The 16,405-nt window shown below is 41.0% G+C and overlaps 1 protein-coding gene across 3 annotated transcripts in view; it reads right to left on the bottom strand.

Annotated features, from left to right (window-relative positions):
- Positions 1–526: 526 nt before the first annotated feature.
- The window catches only part of cacna1bb (calcium channel, voltage-dependent, N type, alpha 1B subunit, b), a 226,803-nt gene continuing 210,924 nt past the window's right edge, over positions 527–16,405 (bottom strand). For all 3 annotated transcript variants that reach the window (XM_039780356.1, XM_039780357.1, XM_039780358.1), the window contains 4 exons: positions 14,321–14,359; positions 10,874–11,117; positions 6,297–6,499; positions 527–4,652 (listed from right to left, as the gene is read on the bottom strand). In XM_039780356.1, coding sequence (XP_039636290.1) covers positions 4,086–4,652; positions 6,297–6,499; positions 10,874–11,117; positions 14,321–14,359 — 1,053 coding nt within the window. In that variant the 3' untranslated portion in view covers positions 527–4,085. The remainder of the gene's footprint in view (positions 4,653–6,296; positions 6,500–10,873; positions 11,118–14,320; positions 14,360–16,405) is intronic.

Genomic DNA, 16,405 nt, shown 5'->3' with positions numbered 1-16,405 from the left:
TTAAATTTAAACGGTTTCCCAGATTGGATGTCTATACTAGACAATGGGGAAAGTACCTGAGCTTTCTGGAGGGCTCCTAACAATCTTTGTGCTGGGGAGAGACGTGTTTGATGGGCTTATGTTTATGTGGTTTATTGTCTATTTTGTTGAATGGTCTTGAATATTGTAGTAACTGTGTCATCTTTTCTTGATTTTTGTCTGGGTGGGTGGTGATATGAGGAGGGGGGGGGGTGTTGATGCTGCGAGTTGTATGTTTTGTAAGTTGTTAAAAAAATAAACATTTTGTTAATCACAAAAAAAGAATGAGTCTCTTATTGAATCTCAAGTTTAAATGTAAAACTTAGTGTTTTAGCTCTCACATAGTAAGTTATTTAGAATTGCCGTTACTTAAAAGTTGCAGAATGTTATATACATAACACGATTCAATAAGAAACAGTATCAGATTAAATTCTGGATTCAAACTCAATAAAATGATACCATAACCCAACCCTGATTACAAGACATGACAATGCAATCCTTAGAGATGTACGTGTTGCAATTTCATAATCATACCTCTTTATTCAAGGACTTATATTCATATAAAATCTATAGGTACAGTTGAAATGACTGCAGGACAGACAGTCAAGTAACAGATCAGGCAGCAAAGGATTCAGCCACTCCAGAACCTCTTTTCTGAGAAAGAGCCTTGCTTCCACTTTGGTGGTTCTGTGATAAAATGTTATTCAAAGTCTTTTTTTGTCTTTACCTGAAACAGGTACGTACATTGTTTGTTTTAGATAATCAGAAAATACAACCAGGAAACAAATTGTACAAATCATGGACTGAATGAAGTTAAACAATGCCTCTTTTTTTTTTTTTTTTGCACATGCACATTTTCATTTCAGAACATGCAAACAGGACATGTCCAGAGGGGGCAGTCATAGTAAAACTGTAAGAAGAAAACTTGGCACCCTGTTCATGTAGGGCTCGTTGGAGGTCTGAAAATGTTGGATCTTTTGAGAAATCTACTGTCGAGATGAACACACAAATCTCTGCTCCAATATGGCAACTTACAGCAACGTTTCCAAGACAGTAAGACAGCACGCATTCTATTACATTACCTTTACAAAGAACAGAGCCACACCTACACTTAGACCTTATTGCTTTAAAGTCTAAAACGTTCCTTTTTAGGCAAACCAATAAATAGATTGCACAAATATGAGACAGCGTGGGGGAAAAAATTAAAACACAAGGAAATAATCAGACTTGGATCAAATTATATTTGCAAATAATTGACATGTTTATAAACTTGCTTAGAGTCAATACAAAGATCACCAAGAGAGTTAGGCACCTAGAAGTCCGCTATTTTGATCTAATTTGTATTTTGAGTCAAAGTACACAGTGATAAATAATCCTTCTATATATGTGCAACATTTGTTTTATTCAAATACGTTACCTAATGACCTAATTTCATTTAAATCTGAACGTTTTTGTCAATCAACTGTATTCATCTATATCATGTGTTTTAAAGATTAAGCCCAGTGATATTCTATATTTTTCTTATTTTCAACAAATACAAAAGTTCATTTTGATAAATCCCACACACACACCGTTCTGCATTTGCTAAAAACTACCGGGCTATGTAGCATTCAAACGCTAGGATTGGCCAGGCATCCATACTCGTGCAAGGTACAGGAACCCGATTTGTTCAGGTCCTATCCCGACCAATGGACTATCCAGACCTTAACCACGTGAGGTAAATACCTAACCCTAACTTCAACCAATCAGGCTGCTATGCAGGGTGGGTCTTGCCAAGAAACCAAGTGTGATTGATAATAATGCTTCCAGCTGCCATAAATACTCACTAGAGCACCAAATGTGTATTAATCCACAGCTGAAAATAGTCCCCAACAAATGCACTATTTATTTCTGTTTAGGGAACATTTGCTAAAGCTGTTTTAGGAAACTGCTGAGCCTTTTTTAAGACATAGAACTTAGTATTTGATATAATTATAAGATTTATGTGTTCATTAGGAAACAATGGGCTTGGGGGCTGAGTGTCATTGTCAGAGTAGGTGAATCAGAAAATACCAAAAGACTAACACATTGTTGGTTTTGGTCTTTTCATGGGATTAGTTGACAATAAAAAAAACTACAGAATATTGCCAGCCTTTTTTCTTTAAGTACATAAGGAAGACAGGTAAAACGTGTAGCCACCGTGTTGCGTTAGCCTGGTGGGCTAACAATCACAAAAGGATTTGAAATACATACATGCAAAATAATGCCTCGGGTCTCAGGATATGCTACTTGTCTTTTAGGCTCGTGTAGAGCTCTACTCATGACACAAAAATGTTAGTTCAGCCTTTTGTTATTGCCAGAATACCTCACACTGAAACCACTTTATCAGCCCTGTTTAACTGGTTTTCTAAGCAAGTTTAAAAAACAAAACAAAAAAAACACTAAAATTATTTCAAAACACAACTTGACCCAAGTCTGTTAAGAACACTGTTTTATATTTAGGGTGGTTCCATCTAGGTAGGTGTCATGCAGTCAACTTGCCAGCCCTGTGATTCACATCTATCAGCTTTGATACCATTTGTGCCTCAGTATGTGTTGTCAGTTAACTGTACATTATATAATACATTTCAAATTTACAACTCTTCATACACAAATTTGTAAAATTTGGTCACAGTCACACTAAAGCCTGAACCTGGAGATTCCAGAGGGTAAAGCTACAGGGCAGATGAAGTGTCGTCTTGTTGCATAGCCCTATTTGAAGTCAACAGTCAGCAGCAACAACACAACTCTTTATTGTACCTGTGAATACACAAACAGGTAACCTCTCCTACAAACCCTCACACAATACTGCTCTCCGAGGACAGGATAAGAAGAAATGAAACCCATGACATCTGGGAAAATATGGCAGAGATGGGATATATATATATATATATATATGATTGTAAATAAAAAAAAAAAATGGCACTTTTCTCCATTCCGAGACCATTTCTGCCAACTGGCTGGCAGTATATTTGAAAGAGAAAGGCAAATGCTTACCACACACCCTTAAGCAAAAGTATAGACCCTGGCATGCACTACATTGCTTACTTTGGATTTGTAATTCAGACTTACCTACCACAAGATTCAGTACAAAGTTAGGTTTTTTTTTGCATTCTGTCCATTATACCAGACTCAAACTTTGTTCTCTACTTTTTTCTCAGCTGTGTACACACCTACATCCTCTACTGTATGTTCAAGTCCATCTGACCAGGCTGCATCTTAATACATCTTGGAAGACGAGGCACTTAGTATTCAGCCACATAACATCAGCAAAGAGTTACCCAGTCTCCTTGTGCACTCATAAAATGTATTTAATCTGGTACAATTTACAAAAACGTGATCATGAAAACTGGGCTCTAGTCCTATTCTAAACCCTCCCGTTGTTTCATTTTTTTGTCACATTACTCACTGTGTCCCTTATCACGGCAGAGGTTTCAGACTTTCATCAAATAGTCCTAATATCGGCTCTGGTCAGAATTTGGTTATAACCCCAAAGTAATAGCTTATAACAAAAAAAAAAAAAAAGATAATTTGGTGGAAGCATCAATACGATCAAGTTGACTCTTCTCTCACCTACATGGCAACTATAGACAAAATGAAACATACAAAAATAAAAAGAGTTGTGTGTTGTGTGAACAGCCATATTAACACCAGGAATGAAAGTATTCACATCCGTCTGAAACGCACTTCATAGTTTCACTCAAAAAATGAGGAGGTTTTGGTTTTTGTCTTCTGCTCCATCACTGATTTTACTGGCCAAGGCAAAATACTTAAGGGTCTTCACAGGTGCTATAATTTCAGTGCAAGTAAAGGGGGTAGAAAAGTCATCAGTGTCATTTTCCCTTAAAAGTTTGTTGTATAAAAAAAGGAGAGCAACACTACAAAGCTGGAATGATTTCTGATCCCCTTTCACAGCACTTACCGCTGGCTTTTTCCTTCCACTACCTTTCTTTCTGTCCTAATCCGCTGGGCTCCTATCAGCTCATTGGACGTGAGCGCTGTAAAACACTGATAAGCTGTCCGTCCTCAGCTAACACTTTCCTGCCATATTAGCACCAGTCTTCTTCGTCCCTCTCCCTGAGACTTCCTGTTCCTCGGCTCCCAGGCCCAGACGCAGAGTTGACTCCGAGGGTGAAGTGGTAGCCGTTAGGCACCCCCCCGCCCGCCCGACCCTGCGTGGCGGCCGCTGTGACAGGCACAGCGGCAGGTCCGTGTGAAGCTGAGGCTGTTGTTGAGGCAGCGGTTCTGGCAGAGCGTCCCCCTCCCTGGCTGTTCACAGTGTCCTGGAAGTCCTCTTCAAGGAGGGCATGTTGAGACGCAACCTGCGGCTGCCGGTTTAAGTTAGGGTCCGAACCGATGCGGGTCACCGGTATCGGGGACTCGTCGTGGCCCCAGTGTAAGCGTTCGTGCTCTGAAAGGCCACGGCTGAAGCGAGTCTGGTGCCCCGTCGTAGCGGTGCTGGCACCGGACTGGAGAGGCGAGGAGATGGCGGTCTTGTAGGCCACGGCGGGACGGGGCGTGAGGGGCGTCTGTGGGAGCTGCCTGCGACCACGGCCCGGGGTGCTCGAACCAGAGGGCAGCGTTACAGGGCCAGCTTTGACCACACTGCTACCATGCTGAGGAAACAAAATACTGTATAAATCTAAAAACATATGCACAACAATTCGTATGATATCCTCCGAAACTGTGGCTAGGTTTAGCTGTCTTTACAGTTGAATTCAGCCGAGAAGGGGAGTGAGGGGACGGTCGTGACAGCAGCAGCAGTTACAGTTAAGTGTAACCGGAAAAAAGTGTCCATCATGCGGCGACAACAGTTAAGTTTAGACACCAAAACGCTTGGTTAAGACTAGAAAAAAAGCTTAGATTCCCTGAGGAAACCCCTCTTATTTTGCTTTTCTTTTTCTTCTTATTGATTTTCTGTGATGTGTGTGGTCTTATTTCATTGTGTTTTATATGTATGTTGATCTGTTTGTATGTAGAGTTAAGTCTTTTTTCTCACTGTAGTGTTAGTACTGTGATGTATGTTGTTATAAGTAAATAAGTTAATTAATAAGTATGTTGGAAAATTCAATAAAAAGATTTTAAAAAATTAAATAAAACACTGTCTTCCTCCTTAAGTAGTACTCTCAGGACAGGAACACCCATTTCCTGGGTTAAAGTCTTTTGTTTTGCCCTTAACTTCGTCCAGGACACAAACTCTACTCCCCAGCTTTAAAGCCCTGTGTTTTAGGACACGCCTAGTCTCGCATTGCCAGACCTTCCTCCACAGCGCTGCAGAGGAGGGTCTGGTTAGTCCACACAGCATTCCGAGATGGGAGAAAAACCTGCTCTGGTTTATTGGCATTTCTTTAAACCAGCGCTAAGTGCCGGACAGAGCCCCGGTGCCTCTGCAAAATAGCCTCGGGAAGGAACTTGTGTTTTTGGTGGAACATGTGTACGTTTTAGTCATAAGACAGAAAACTCAGAAATCCGCCGGAGGTTAAATTCCAGCACAAAGAAAGTGGAAGGTAATGGACATATGGCCGAAAAGAAGGGTATCAGGCGGAATTTCACGCAGCACCTGAGCAACCCTGGAAGTGGAACGTCGCGGATATAGACTAGGTACCACCCAACCACCCTGACCTCCTCCATATGCGTATCTTTGTGCTCTTATACAGAGGCAGTCAATGCAGTGCATACAGTAATTAATACCTGGAATACATACGAAGTACAGTGCATTGCTTTTCGTAGCTATATGTAGAAATAGTTCATAGGACCAACGTGTATTTTGTGTTGTTTTGGTTCTGAGCTCCAACACACTGGAGGCTAAAGAGCACTGTGAAACCCTGAAATCTTTTCCTGGCCTCCGATAGTTTAAAGTCTCTGATGTAGACGTGTACTCCAGGGTGAATCAGGACACCGTGACATCACCGTTGGGTGTGGTTACGGGTGCTAAGGAGCACGTTTCTGACCCCACCCAACTACGCCCATCATCACTGCTTTTCGTTTCAGAGGCACAACAGGCTTAAAGCGTCCACTCAGAGAGGGCGCGGTTATGTCTGCTGTTGTGTTACTCTGAAAGTTTCATATTGTAGCTTTAATTTGTACAATCTAGTGTAATAATTGTAGGCGTTTCGAAATATAATCTCAATTTCACAGTTTGGTTTGGTTTTATTCTGTCATAAAACAATATATAAAGAATTGTACTTGCAAACATATACACATCAACGAGTGAGTATGGGATATGTACTGTATATGCAAATGTGCAAATGTTAACTCACCTGTCCCTCTCCGGGAGACGTGGATCGACTGGGACCGGCTGACTTGGTGTGGCACTGCTCCCTGCTGCCGTAACGATCACAGGAGTAGTAGCGCTGCTTCTCTCCTGCTGAGGAGTGGTGCCTCCTCTCGTGAGGCCGGCTGCGGTCCCGCTCCCTCGCTCGCTCTCTGGACAAACCTTCAGCTGAAGAGTCGGTGAACGAATCTGGAGGATGGGCGGCATCAAATCAAATGAGAAGGAGCAGGCAGAAAAAAAACGGTTTGTGGGCTGTGTTTGTGGATATTCATTTGGCACAGTTCGAGATTGAAGTTACGCTGGGGAGAACATAGTAGTATGGAGCAATGTTTTCATGAGTGGGTCCTTGTTTTGTTTGTATCACATGAGGATGCAGGTTTTTTTTTATGTAACTGTTAAATCTAACTGTTCAACAGGTATTCACTGCTAGGTTTAAGTTCTGTTCAATGTGTGTAGGGTTGCATAATCTGTCAAAGTACTGTGGTTGCAGAAGGATTGTTTTATTTGTTGTAAAATTAGACAAATCCTGGTGAAAATTGGTGACATATGTTGCTTTCAACTATTCTCTCATTGTCCTACCACAGGGGGATACGCATGAATTAAAAACTACAGCTGTAGAAAAAAACTGTGTTTTCAATTCATACTGAGATTTTTGCATGCAACACCATCAATCTAAACGTAAGCATGTAAAATGACTAGATAAGAATGTCTTCACTTGGACAAAGTGCAAGTATCTGAACTTGATTGGACTAACATTCTCCAAACATGTTGCTGGCCCCTGACCCTTAGTAAATGTGTTGGATGCCTCAGGTTACTTGCATTTACAATGCACGCAATATTTAAATGCAGTGCAAATGCAAACAAAGTAAATGGAAGCATATATAAACTAATTAAAACAGTAGAGCTACTCGAGGCACTACAAAATGTAATTAAAGACACAACTGTCCCAACTTCAGTGAAAATATGTGGTGCATTATAGTTTTTAATTGCTTTAGAGTTGGCCCTTACAGGGATAAAGAACGTTTTAATGATTCGAGCTGAGTTGGAAAGATGAGAACTTAAAACCCACTGCTGAGGTCAAAGTGAGGCAAAAGTTCACTTCATGTTGTGTCTTAACTCAGCTTGCTCATTATCTTGTAGCGAAAGTGAACACTGACATCTCAGCCAAGTTAATTACGTGTTATTATCTACAACACATATGTTTTTGCACTGTGAAATATTATTCCACGATATATCATTACACATCTAATTAAAAGAAAATGGCTCATCTTTTTGTGCGTGCGTGTGTGTGTGTGTGTGTCTGTGCGTGCGTGTGTGTGTGCGTGTGTGTGTGTGTGTGGGGGGGCACACGCGTACGTGCGTGTGTGTTCTATCTAGACCATGGGTGTGTGGCATAAAGCAAAGCACTGTGGTGAAATGACTCCTCAGTGCTGGAATAACTCCAGTTTTCAGATTAAAACCGTGATGACAGAAACACAGAAGCCTATTCATCATTCTGATGTGTCAGATCTGCCTCCAGAATGACAAGCTTTGAGGAGTGAAACACTCTTTCACTCTCTTGCCGTTTCTCTCAGTTTACTAGATGTAGAGGGGGCCGCTGGATGTTGTGCTATCTCACCAAGAGGTATCCATAAATCCCTGTGCTGGACCTGTCCACTGTGGCCTTTTATCTCCGCAATAAAGCCCAGCTGCTGCCCTCCAGTGTTAACCACCCGTTAACACAAAAAAAACACCCTGCTGCCAGCCTTTAGGCTCTAATCACTCTAGCAGACAACCCCTGGTGGCAAACAAAGAGTGTGACGCTGACCCTCTATGCTGCAAATAAAATCATAATAGAGTGTTTTCAGATTACATGATGTGCTTACATCATTGCAAAAGGCTTCTCCAATGTTTTCTCAGTTAGCCTTTTAAAATGATATCAGATTAGTAAACAGAATGTGCCTTTGGAACATTGGATGAATGGTTGCTGATGATGGGGCAATGTAGATATTGCATTAAAGATCAGCCACTTCTTTCTACAACAGTGGAGAAGCCTTTTGCAATGATGTAAGCACATCATGTAAACTGAGAACTGCTGCCCTGGTTAAAAAAACAACAATGCAACTGATCTCAGCTGCTATTCTGTCTGGAATGGAAATTTCTAAGTGACCCCAAACTTTTGACCGGTATTGTATATATATATATATAAAATTGTTGAATCTTATAAATACTAGGGAGTTTGGCTAGATAGTCTGACTTTCAAACAGCATGTGGAGCAGGTGGCACAAGAACTAAAGAATAAAACACTTTTTCCGTCTTGAGGACGGGAAAATGTTTGTATAGTCAACCACCATGTCTGTGCTTGACTATGGATATAGCCTTCATTTCCATGCTGAAAGCTGGCTTAGTATAATTTTTCTTCTCAAATTTAAAACGGCTCATCAAACCAGATCTTACGACTGTTTAAAGGGACAGTTTACCCTAAAATCAAAAACAATATTATTCCTCTTACCTGTGGTGCTAATTATCAGTCTAGATTGTTTTGGTGTGAGTTGCCCAATGTTTCCAGTCATGATTATATCACCAGGTAACCTGGTCATATGTCTGGAAAAAGAGGGTTTTGGGGTGAACTGTCCTTTTAACTGCCCCTCGCACCTTCCCACTGAATTTAAAACTTTTCACTTAACATTTATTCAGTAATGTCTGTGATTGTCTCTGACGCTGTAGTGCTTTTGTTATGTCTGGCTTTATCCTTTGCATGTTATGCGTTTTGTCTGTCTGTCTGTGTTTGTTTTTCTCTCTTTTTCTCTAGATATCTTGCCCGATTGAACCTGATTAAATAAAATTTATATATAAAGTGTTCCAATTGATAAGAAGCGATCAAAAACATGTGCATGGGAAATATATTAAAAAGAAGTAGCGGCGCAGCAAGTGATGCAATATGTCGTATTGTTTTAGTGCGTCTGAACAGCAAATGATCTAACTCCAGTATGAAATAGTAGATACTCATTTTATTTCTAGGAACTTTACAGATGACCCCAAAGTTCAGCTTGAGTGGGAGACGTGACCTCATTCATGGCAAAAAGCCAATGACTGCTGCTGCACATTTGTGTCAAAAGTATTGAATAGACTTTAGATGTGCTGTACAATGTATATGTGTCTATTTACAGTATGTGAGCAGTTAAATTGAGCAGTATGTGTGTATGTGAAACAAACAAACAAAAAAACACTTTTCTTAATGTGGCACAGCTTGTTTCTGCTTTTTAAAATGAAGAAAATGTAAACTCATCCTTTTTTCATTTATATTTTGCAGCTCTAAGTGTGAAGTCAGTCTACATTTTATAAATGAAACTGTTAAGGTCAGAGGGAACAAAGGGAGCAACTGATCCCCACCAAAGCAGATTTTCCTCTGAGAGCTCACGACTCTGTCTGCTAATCAGATGGAAAAGTGTGTGTGTGTGTGTGTGTGTGTGTGTGTGTGTGTGTGTGTGTGTGTGTGTGTGTGTGTGTGTGTGTGTGTGAGAAAGCCCTTCACCTACATAACCCGATCATGGCACTTTAATCCTATAAAGAATTTCTGCAGCGACGTTGAGACATCCATGTAATCTACAAGGAAAGCCTGGCTAGCCATTTAAATGTCTCTCCATTAAAGTGATGCCAAGTTTCTATGTGTATATTCTCCTCGCTGTATTATATGAATATTGCTAAATTAAATTAATAATCTCTCAACAACCTGAAATATGCCCCCTAAATTGAGTTTAAAAAAATACTTTGAGTTTTCTCTCGTACGACTATTTTGCAGCAGCTCTGTGCGGAGTTCAGCACCGCCCACGACAATTCTGATTGGCTTAAAGAAATGCCAAGGTGTCACTGCTCATGCACATGCATTCATTCTCCCTTTTGGGGGGAAGGGGCTTAGGAGACAGTTTTGGGCAGAAGGGGGACAGAGAAGTTGTCGATGTTCAGATTTTTTGGCTAAGTCCTGGATCTTCCCAATCCTACCTACAGCACCTTTAAGATTCTCTTGAGGAAATTAGTTTAAAGACTTCATCATCAGGCGACCTGAGCGAATGGAATGGGACCACAAGCAGGAAACAAAACTAAAAAATCCAACTCAAGGTCCACTTACCAACTCAGTTTTCATGGAGAAACCTACTTAGATGTAAATGAAAGCTCCCCAAAAAGCTAGTGGGGTATGTGTATAGTCAGGATTTTTTTTTAATGTCCAAACTAATGTTTTCCGAGGTCAAGAATTTCCTTTCCCGCACAACAAACTCTGGTTTTTCTTCTTGATTTACTTTTGTGATAAAACAACTGAAACGTGACAGTGTTTTGAACTGAGTAAGGGTTCTTTGATCCAGGTTCAATTTTTTGGGTTGGATGACCTTGCATTTTTTCTGTTAGCCTCTGTGCCTCTCATTTTTTTCATGCAGTGCTAATGTCAGTCTGAACATGACATGTTTACCTCGTGTTCTAATGTTCTGTTTCATGTTCAGTTACTTAACAGAATGATGACTGAAAGCCTCTGAAAATCCATTGTATCAATTCAAAATCTTTCCACATCAAAGCTTGTTTTTGTCTCACCGACTGTGCTGGACGGCTGTACTGACGCAGCTCTATCCAGGGACGTCTGCTTCTTGTCTTTGTCCTTGTCCCTGCGTCTATGGCAGCGGTGGTGGTGGTGATGGTGGTGGGCTCTGTCCTGGCCCTGGACTTGCCCCGGCCCCGTCGAGGACTGGGCCAAGCCGGGCCGTTCCAGGTCATACTCCCTCAGCTGTGGCGTCAGCGAGGAGGCTGAGCGCTTGATGGGACTGAGGTCTACAATTGGCTGAGAGGAAAAGTGGAGAGGCGTGAGGTGAAAGTAGAGCATGGGGACGGCTGTGGTTTTTACCCAGAGCACTTGTACTGGATCACCAAAATATCCACAATACACAAATGACACAACTATGGACTGCAATGTTTTGTCTTAAGACCGAAGTGCTACCCGTTCTTCTCCAGACACAGATGCAGGAAAAGTTTGAGAAGAATGAACACAAATCTGTGACCGAACTTGAATACTTAGTGTACTGTTACAAAACTTTGAAGCTAGCAGGAGTCTCTGCTAGTGAACAAAGAAGAGGTGGGGTGTCGACAGTGGCCTTTTGGCATTTTTGGGCTTTTTCAACATTCCGAGCTTAGAAACGAGTGTAATCTTTCGGTAAGTAGCTATTACTTGCTAATCAACACACTGTGTTTTACTTGAAGGACTACTCCACTGAAATAGATGTTTAAAGTATCCAGCAACGCTCACTGCCTGTTGGCTCATTTCATTGTCCCTAACTTTAGGCCTGATTGCTGTCAGAGGGAATGTCCACACACCAGTTTCTCAGGCATCATAAAATTCATTATGGGAACAATGTTTGGAAGAGGTTATATAAAAGGAGACTACTGTTTTCATCAGAATAATTGCTGCAATATAGTTTCTGACCACCAGCAGCAGCACTAAGCCGACTGCTGCTGAATAGCACTGCAGTCGGTCAGGGAGGAAAAACAAACTGTGCCTTGTTTGATTTTAGATGGTTTGTATTGACTTAATGGGAGTAATGCCTTTCCTGTAAGGGTCAGTTGTGTTTTTCGGTAATGTACACATCTGACATTGTTTTTTTTGTCATGTTTACGCCAGTGTCTCATCTGATTTCTGCCAAAGGAGGTCTAAACTTCTGTTTGATACTCAAAACATTAAACCTGCAATAACAGTCTTGTTGGCTACTTGGGGGCAGTGGAAATAAATTGGCTTTGACATATCATCAAACATCATTTTTTTAAGTTGATATAACAAACTTGTTTGCAAAGAGTTGCTTATTTACACATCCAGCAGTTAGAGAGCAACATTTTCATTTATTTGGAGTCCTGTTTATGTCTACTTGATGAATGTAAGTCCAATATTCCAACACGGTGTACCGGAAGTACGTGAAATGGTCACGTTATTTTGAATATATTGATACGTTTTCACAGGGACGTTTTTGCCGTTTTTTTTGTGGTGGCCAGCACGAAATGGTCTATAGGGAGATTAACGGGGAAAGCAAACGCCACACCCCGGGGGAGGACGCCTCACACGCCGGGAGACGGCCGCGGGGAACGCGCGACAATAACGGGATGGTTAATGGGGAAACAACACGCCACACGCGGGACGGGATCCCCGGCCTCCGGGGTGAAAGTCCGGAATTGTTTGACCCATCCACCACCCCAACCAACCTCCTTACGAGGATTTTCGTCATTTCATACTACTCGCTGCCGTAGTCGTGCTGTGACCACAACTTATGCTCCCCATTTAAATACATTAGTTTACATTTTCGTGCTGGCCACCACGGAAAAAACAACAAAAACGTCCCGTGAACACGTATCAATAGATTAAATAACGTGACCATTTCACGTACTGCCATGAGACTGGGTTGAATATTCACTCTCTTTTAGATAAAATGTTGGTCTCTACCAGGGTAACATCTGGCTCTTTAGCTGCTAAATGCTCCACCGTGTACACCAGCTCTTCTCTAACTGTATCTGTCTGTTATTTGGTGCTGAGCAAGTAGTGTACTTTTAGTGCCTTTTACAGTGCAGTTGTGGGTCAGTCAACTAAACAATGCAACCTTTCACGTGGCACATAGAGCCGAGCTGCAGATTCAGACGATAATTCTCTGTACAGTAGGTGCAATAAAACAAACCCCTTTAACATTGTCACATTGTTTTAACATTGTGATGGGATAAAATATTGATTATAGCAGCTTTAAACATTCAGTGGTGTGTTCCTTTAAACTCTTACATTCACCAATCTCTCTCCAGAGATTAATACTTACTAATATAATGCTTTGAGGACATTGACACTCACCCCACCTCATTCTTATCTTCCTGACCAGTACAGCTACCAGGCCACAAACTGGTGTGATAGGGAACTGGAACAGCAGCTAAGTTACCACCCCACCTGCTGGTTACTGCCCTTGATTTTGTTTGATGATTTTAATTCATAGTTTATCTGGATTTTAGTTTCCAAATATATCAATATTTATCTAGATTGTGTAGCCTGTAATGATAAAAATGTATTCAGGCATGGTATCAAAGGGACCTTAATACCTATGAGATGACACAACAATATATTCATCAACTACTATTCTCATTACTTGCCCTTTCACAGACAGTTGTAGGGTGGTTGTGCTGTTCCTCTTGTTCCTACCACACAGCCTATCCTGTAGCTACAGTCGGGGACAACAATATCACAACACTGCGAAAAATATCCGTATTGCCATTTAATCTAGCATGCAGTCTTAAATCTTACTTTTTTTTTATAAATTACATAATATTCCAATTAAAAATCTAATTTGAAATGATTAAAATAATCCGAAAGTGAGTGTCAGTAAAAGATTTGAGCGATAAATCAGACTTGCCCGGCCCACTTTTGTTTTCATGTGTAAAAAAATAAGCTTTTAAGACTGAAAGTAACATTAAATGACAGATAAGGTTGGACAGGTTTTAGTGGTGTAGTTGAAAGAAGATAGTTATTTCAAAGCAAGAAAGCAGCGGTACTGTCCCTGTCTTGTTTCACAATCATACACAGACACATAAAAACCACACACTACTACACTACTACATTACTACAGAATGAGACTCGTACAGTACACACAACCACATTTTACCAAAGTGTCGTACTGTACTGCTGTCTGAAAAGCAGGACAGAGTGCTTGACATACCCCGGACACACGTACAAACACTTTTCCAGGGATCTAGGTATTTTATGTAAATGTAAATGTGTGTGTTGCATGTGATGTATCTATCAGCAATTTCATGGAATGACCAGTAAAGTGTACTGTATATGTAGGATGGTCACTTTGTCCATGATGGCGGGAGGGTGTGAACTCTGCACTGAGATGAGAGGAGCACATGGAGGCAAACACAGACATGAGACAGGCAGAAAAAGAGGGAGAGGACGAGAGGAGGAGGACAGAAGAAAAAGAAGAAGAAGAAGAGAAAAAGAGAGGTGGCACAACATGTGGTACATACTGCCAGGTGGGTCCCAGGGGCGTGGCGAGGGTGGCTCCGCTATCAGACAGCACATACAAGAGGGAGGTGGGCAAAACATTAGCAGTGGGCATCAAAATTAGGAGAAAGGGAAGACAGAAGAGGAGAGAAGAGACTCAGGAAGAATAACGCTGGCGATATTCAGTATTTTCTTATTGTCCATGAACCAGCCAAAACCAACAATGACAATCCTACCAAAACGTATGTGTGTGTCCAAAGCCTGATACATTGGCACCAGCCGCAGAGTCCACATCACCCCTTTCTTCCAAAAACCTCCACAGGCTCCTGTTTCAAAACTCTACTCACCACCATCACTCACCAACAATATTGTTCAATTAAAAACACATCAATGAGCCACACTATGGCACTGAGTGACATGTTCCTTTCATTACCACGAACACACACATACACACCATCCTGCTGCTGTAAATACTCACTACTAGAGCACCAAACGTGTATTAAGTTTGCAGTTTCAAAATAGTATGCACTATTTACTTCTATTTGAGTAACATTTGCTAAAAACTACAGTGCCCAGCTGTTTTATGAAATACTTAGCTTTTATTAGAAATAAAACTAAATATTTGTAAGCGCACGGACTAACACTTTGTTGGTTTTGGTCTTTTCATGGGAAGTGTTGACAATAACAGAAGTATAGAATAACACCAGCCTTATCTTTTAAAGAGAGTGAGAGATCAAAATGCAACATAAACATAAGGAAAGCACATGTTAAGTGTTGTTGGAGAGCGCACGGTGACAGAGACAGATGAGACAATCCAGGAAACCGAGAAGTGATGGGCAGGAAAATCAACTTGACATGACATCCATATGCCGCAGACAAGAGCAGCTACTGTAACTCACGGAATGACAGTAAAAAAAAGTTTGAAACAAAAATTATACAGATAGTGAAATTCATGAAAATAAATGGATTACTGCAGTCATGCAAAACTCAGAGGTTAGATTAAAGGGTAACTACCATTTTTTTTTTCAACCCCATTTCCCCACACATTTGTGTCTAATAGACTGATGTGACCAAAAATCTTTGAATTTGGTCCAGTATTGAGCGAGATCGCAATGACGGGCCGGTGCGAACCGAGCGACAGTGTAACCTAATGGGGCAATTGTAGAGCCTTGCTTTTTGTCCTATAAAAGGGATTTTGTTGCTACTGGCCGGCTCAGATTGATACTAAAAGTGTCTACAGAGATTATAGGCTCCTGATATCGAAACATTTTTCAATGTAATGGCTCAATATTTTAATGATTTTGACAGTGTGGATGAGGACGTTATAATTGGATGGCTGCTCGTATTCCTTTGAGCCAGAGTCTAGTCTATGGATGAAGCATACGATGAAGAGCGGGCGAGGGGAGAGTGTGAGAGAGAGAGAGATAGAGAGAGAGAGAGAGAGAGAGAGAGAGAGAGAGAGACTGCATCTGCTCAGTGTTTCGTGCGGTCAATACAGAGTTGTGTCCAAGGTTCATCACTGGACACATCATCCAGACCACAGATATCTGGCAGCAACAGGTCCTACTCCTGACAACATATTATTTGGGCATATAGGGGCACAGCATATTAAAAATATTGTAGATAACAGGAGGTTATAATTTTTGTAGCCTACTCCGTAACAACAGACCACTTGAATGCCTTTTTCTAGTCTTGCGTTTCACTCTCTACACCGCTGTCTTTGGACAAAAAGTCACATCCTGAGATCGATAATGTTGTCAGACACTTTTAGTAACAATCTGAGCCTGTCAGTACCAAAAAAACCTTTATTGGACAAAAATCAAGACTTCACAATTGCCCCATTAGGTTACACTGTAGCTCGGTTCGCGCCGGCTCGTCATTGCGATCTCGCTCAATACCGGACCAAATTCAAAGATTTTTGGTCACATCAGTCTATTAGACACAAATGCATGGGGAAATGGGTTGAAAAGAGAGAATGCTATTGTAGGAGAGTGTGAATAATGTATGAAATATAAAAAAAATTATAATATTAACAATTGTATAATTGAGGTAAACTAAATACATTTAAAGCATTTACAAAATAGCATCATCTGGTTTTTCAAGAAATC

Source organism: Perca fluviatilis, chromosome 17 (genome assembly GCF_010015445.1).
Source record: "Perca fluviatilis chromosome 17, GENO_Pfluv_1.0, whole genome shotgun sequence".
NCBI lineage: Eukaryota > Metazoa > Chordata > Actinopteri > Perciformes > Percidae > Perca > Perca fluviatilis.
Note: the sequence above shows the minus strand (reverse complement) of the source record. Positions and strands in the feature narration are given on the sequence as shown.